Below are 6,000 nucleotides of genomic sequence, written 5' to 3'. Positions count from 1 at the left end.
GGTTATGTACCAATTGCAAAAACTTGACAGATAGCATCTTTAACGAAAGGCTAAACCGATGCCGATGTGGATCTGGCATAGAGTCTGTCTTTATATAATCTTAACTGGTATATACAGCAATGAGAAAACAGACAGAAAAATTACAGAATTTTGAATGAGGTTTGGTATCTCACACATCTGACTGTCTCCTTTAAGGAATTCAAACACCTGTTGGCCTTTCTAGTGATAAACTTGTTGCTGATTGGAGGACAGCGGGTCACACTGGGAGAAGGGAGGAGAGAGATCAGGAGGCTGAGGTTCAGAGGAGGACAGAGACTCCATTAACGGATGAACCAGTCAGTTTTTTGTTGTTGTTTTTCTCTTTTTTTTTTTTTTTTTTTGCACACCTACAGACTGACAGGATGTGGAAGCCTCTGGGGACGTTGTTAGTCGGAGAAGAGGCTGGCGAAGGACTGTCGGAGGCTGCGGATGGTCTCAGCTTTGGCCTCATCGTCTGTCAGATTTCCTCGTAAGGTCTCAGTGAAAGTGTTGGTCAGCGACTGGGATTTGCTGTGCAGTAAATGGAGGAGGATTTTAGGTTATTACTAAACTGAAATAGTAATCATCATAAATAAATCAGCATGTTTCTTTTTCTAGCTGGAAAAAAAAAAAAGACATTTTAGTCTAAACTCACTTTAGCTGTGGTGACTGTTTCTGCGCTCCAGGTCCAGAAGGGGCTGGGATGGGACCAGGCTGGAAGGCCTGGCTGGGCGAGGTGGTGGCTGACCGGGCTCGCTGAGGCGACCCCTGGGCTGACTGGGAAGGGGAAGCGGAAGCAGAGCGCTGCCCTCCTGCAGATAACACGCACATTAATGATTCTACTGCAGTACACACAAGAAGAAGCAAACCATTGCAGTGATGAAGAGTTTTCTTACCTCGTCTGGACTGTGTGGTCTGCTGGTTCAGAGGAAAGTGAATTAATAGACAAATACACATCGTTATACTATTTGAATTATTATTTTATTGCATTACTTATTTATATATTTGTTGTCCCTACAAGTTAAAGTGTGGGGTTTGTTTTGTTTTTTCTTTTTTGTGACTGCATTCCTCCACCTCATGTGTTTAACAGCACATGGGGTGTCCATTTTTTGAGATTGCTGCACGCAGCGTTGGAGGTTATTATTTACTTGGTGTATATATATATATACACACATATGCCCATCCATCCATCCAGTGACAGATATTACTTTACTTTACTTTATTACTAATGGCCACAGTGTTGGTAAATTAGATTTCTGGTTATAGTATAAAATGTATTAACCTTGGTGGTATTAACAGTTGAATTAGCAGCAACAGCTGTGTTTATATTTATCAAGTGTTATAGAACTCCAGTGAAATTCATCAGTTACTACAGTGGCTGTTATAGCAGCGCTAGTGTCACTTTAGTGAAGGTTGTTGTACCTTGACGGAGGAAGGCTGAGGTTTGGAAACTCCCAGCAGCGCTTGGGCCATCTTGTTGATAACCAACTCTGTGATAAGCTGTTTATCCTCCTCCACGTGCTCTCCGATCAGAGGCATGGAGCTGTCCATCACCTAAAGAGAAATGAAAAGCTGATCAGCTTTGAACTTTAACAGTGTACTTCCACCACAAGGTGGCAGTGCTGTGCCTCTGAAGATGACGATTAGACCGTTTCAAACCACAAGTACTGCCAGTCATAATGGACTCAGTGGTGTTTTCCCAGCAGAAATGAGGTCACATATTGCATGTACACATATACACTGCGCCTGGCCTTAGACACAATTTATTATCAGACACACTGTGCATGACACCGACTTTGCACTCCCACACTTTTCAGAAAGTCTCTCATCTGTCCTGCACACTCAAAGGGAGCGGCAACAAGGTAGTTCAGCACGTTTTTAATCAGAGGTTTCAGATCCAAACATAATTTTTCAGTGTTTCCTTTTTCTTCTTTGTGCTCTGATTATAAAATAAAAAAGGGAAACTTAAAATATTTACTTGCGCGCAGTCTTGTATGAGGAATTGCTACATTTTCAAGGCTCCTGGGACAAAATATTAAAAGTCATTGACCTCATCTCTACTTAAACATGAATATAAAGTGAGAGGGTATATTTCAGTGCACAGCTTATCTTTTAAAATTATATTTTTATGTGCCCTTTGTTGGGCAAATAAGAACCAAATTTAGAATTTCCATTGAGTAGCAGATAAAATGTGACTCCATCTATAAATATTATGTTGCCCCAGGCATGACATAGAGGGGCACCGACCACATCCATTGCCACACAAATAATTAACGTCAGAAAAAAACAACAACTTTCCCACCGCTTGAGCTCACATGCACGTACATGTGTGCTGCAGAGCCACAGAGCACATGGGGCTTGGAGACCCGCCATCTTCCTCCCCGAGGACCAAAACAAACAAGAGCAGAGGAGTGTGGCTGCTGGTACTACTGGTTTGGATGCAGATGCATGGAGTGGTGGATGAGGCCGCTGCACCACACCCCAGCCACTGGCTGTAAACACAGTGCATGTGCCGATTGTCCCGGACACAGTGTACGCTAAGCAGAGAGTGTACAGAACTCCCATCCCAAACAAACACTGCCCTAACTGGAGAACGCCTTTCTCCCTGCTGGTGAAGTCCCTTTCATAAGAACCGCCAGTTACATCAAATTTATAAAATATGATTGAATTCTTTGCTGTTATAATCACTCAGAGCAGTTTCACCATGCTCTTCAAACAGGTCACGGTGGCGTGGCTTATTTAAAATGAAATTATGATGAAGGAGCCAATTATCACCTGCTGCTGCTTTGGATCAGGCAGAACTTCTTATTGCTACAACCAATGATATTTATTAATCTGACATTTATTTTATTATTGGCTTCATGAAATACAAAAAAGCAGTAAATATTTATAAAAAAAAAAGGAAGAGGAAGAAGAAGCTGGAACCAAACAATATTTCCTGTTTCAGTTGCTTTGTCCCCTTCAGCAGACAACCGGTTTAAATTGTTTTATATTGTTGTGTATTTACATGTTTGCTGCCTTGGGCAAGTTTGTCTTGTAAATGTGATTTTTTTTTCATCTCAATGGGAGTTCCTTGTAAAATAATGAAAATAAACCAACTCTCCAATCAATCGCTCACCCACACCTCTCCCACAAGTTTTATTGGTTCATCACAGCTAACCAAATTTAATGAGGCATGACATCAAACTGGATTTCTCCACATGTGGAGCGCAGTGCCAAGTGCATATACTCAGCACTGAAAATGTTCAGAACCCAAGAGCAGAAGTTTAAGAAGGTAGATTAGTAATGTGTTTATCTGTCCCAACATGCTGCAAATGTTAAGAGCAGAGGCTGAGGAGCATTTCAATATTTAGGCCAACCACACTATTAAAAGTGTTTTTTTTTTTTTAAACTAGTACATCAAGCATTTCCCCAAAGTGTGGAAGCTGATCCTGCTATGTATGATTATCTGTCTCCTTCCCTTTTTAGGTTAATATGACACCACACCGTCTGAAAATATAAACAAGTTAATACAGTAAACATCCAAACAAGGTCAGAGTCTAATAATCATATTTTCACTGACGTTTCTCATTAGTCTCACTTAACTAGCTCTGCATGGGGATAAAAGAAGATGCTGTTTATTTATAATGCCTCGGTCTTTTAGCACTATACGGTGGCTGAAATCTTGAAAGGAGACCATATAGCCATTAAGTACATTATTAATAAGCATATTACATTAATGCTTACCTGAAGCATTAAAAAGTCAGCCAGATACATTTCTTAATCTAGTCATGGAGCCAATGCAAGCTTACTTAGCTCGCTAACTACAGTAGAGAAAGAGTATTCATCTCTACCTTTATCCTCAGCTTGTTTGAGGTCAAGGTCGATTGACAAACGTTTTCAGTGGCTTCTTTCTCTGTGAAAACTTAGAGGAAGAGGTTGAGTCAATGGTCAAAATTAAAAATGACTACCTAATTATGTAATACCTTTTTCTACCATCACCAGTTGCTAACCTGCATTACTCTTATTGGTAAAATCTAGCAAAAGCATCCTCTATTCAAGTCTTAATCAGGCCTCCTTATCCTGGCCTCACACCAAACTGCTTTTTCTACAGCGTGACTGTTATAATCGCGTTTCCAATGCCAGAATAAAACCAGGATTGTTTTGTTGTTTGTTTTGTGTTCCCTGGTGTAAGGTGAACTTCAGAGCTGCCTTTGTGTTAATGTTAAAAATTTAGCATGTGTAATATCATCATAAGTTTTTTATTCTTGGATGCAATGATTCTTTTATGGGTTAATAACTTTAGAGTATAAAAGAGCCTAACATTCATTTTAAGGACAAATCATATCAATCAATTTGTATGAAGTGGTGGCAAACTTCTGTGTTTTTGGTATTGTGTTGATGTAAACATTAGAAATCCACACCATGTTTTTATGGGCAGTTTGGCAGCTCACTTGTTGGATTTATCCTGTTTCACAGTGAACCGCATGCCAATACCGGAGAACACTTTATAGCCCTTCCTATTCTGTGTGTAGCCAATGTCTTGGCTTGGATTGGTGGTGAGGTGGGGCGTGGCACGGTGTTTTGGCCAGTTGAGTCATTACCACAGGGGACTGAGCAGAGGCCTGGCAAGCGACTGACAGGCCCCACTTCAAACGGCGTGTGGTGGCGAGCAGGGGCGGGATCCACCCTGCTGATTTATTAGGATACAGAGTCATCTAGCAGAAGACTGCAGAGACTGCCATTGGCCTTTTCTTTTCAGCAGTGGAGCCCAGAGGTGTTATTCCACACTTTTATTGAGCTGTCTGGACAATGTACCCAGCTGTATGGGAAAGTTCAGACAGCACGACATGTGAAATGTGCTCACTGAAAATCATGGACAGGGATGGGCAAAGGGTGCTGTGTTCTTGGAAAAATAACAACTTTACGATAACAGAGTTTGTACTCCTCCCTCTTTCTGGCTTCCTTATTTTTATGATTTGCTCACAGAGATTAAAAAAATATATATATTTTGATTTAGTGTCCTGAAGCTCATAAATACTGATGTGTCTCATTTAAACGGCTGTCCTTTAGTCCAGTAAATACCCGTCATGATAACAAGTGAAATCATGTCAATCATGTTTATGGGAGTTACTTCTTTAAGAGACACACAAAAAAAAGCCTTTCAAATGTTGTCAAGTCCATTTGAATTCATGTTTGCTTAATATTTAAAAATAAACCCACACATTTCCTTTCCTTGTCAACATGCCACTGTGTCACTTCCTGTCATGTGACAGCTGCTGTCAGATGTTATAATGTATTGTATGGATGTTGCTATGATACAGTGCTGGGCTGTAATACAGGATAACGAGACAGCCGTGAGACATCAATCATATATATATATATATAAACTATTAGTTTTTCTAATTTAGATTAATTTAGATTAATCGTGATTATTGTGTGGGGAAAAAAACTCATGAAAGAAGGTCTTACATAAATACTCAACCTGTGTTTATTTAAGCTAAAGAGCAGATGTGGTGTCCAGATTGCAATATATATAGACATAAATTAAAAAAAAATACCAACCACATCATATTTAGAAATCCTTTCCTTTTTGTCAACAAACAAATTTCCTCATTAATGTTACCGTAAAGTAAGCAGTGTGAGCTTTTCATGGGCTCCTGGATGAGCTGACCACTACTGATGGAGGTATCAATATATCGGTACTCACACGCAACTCATTTCAGTATCAGTAAATGCGAAATAAGAATCTTTTATTGTAACTTACTCCAGGGTTTTGTGCCCTCTCCAGGGGCAGACCATTCTGCATACTAATGCTCGGCTTTGCTCTGTACTGCTGGTCTCCATCTTGGACAGCGACTTACAGCAAACGGCGCTTGGACCAACTTAGTAGTAATACTGCAGTATAAAAATACACGTCGTGCAATCAATGCGTTAGTAATGTAGAAGTACAACCTAATAAGCAAAAATATACTTTAAGTGACAGAGTAGCTGCTTATCTCG

At 40.1% G+C, this 6,000-nt stretch overlaps 1 protein-coding gene across 1 annotated transcript in view; it reads right to left on the bottom strand.

Moving 5' to 3' along the window:
* Window positions 1-340: 340 nt before the first annotated feature.
* The window catches only part of syn3 (synapsin III), an 89,881-nt gene continuing 84,221 nt past the window's right edge, over window positions 341-6,000 (bottom strand). Inside the window, exons 11-14 of the mRNA XM_029494881.1 lie at window positions 1,441-1,572; window positions 915-933; window positions 674-830; window positions 341-549 (exon numbers count right to left, since the gene is read on the bottom strand). Of these exons, the coding sequence (XP_029350741.1) occupies window positions 426-549; window positions 674-830; window positions 915-933; window positions 1,441-1,572 (432 nt within the window). The 3' untranslated portion in view covers window positions 341-425. The remainder of the gene's footprint in view (window positions 550-673; window positions 831-914; window positions 934-1,440; window positions 1,573-6,000) is intronic.

This window comes from Echeneis naucrates, chromosome 23 (genome assembly GCF_900963305.1).
Source record: "Echeneis naucrates chromosome 23, fEcheNa1.1, whole genome shotgun sequence".
In the NCBI taxonomy this organism is placed as follows: Eukaryota; Metazoa; Chordata; class Actinopteri; order Carangiformes; family Echeneidae; genus Echeneis; species Echeneis naucrates.
This window is presented reverse-complemented; position numbering and strand designations above follow the sequence as displayed.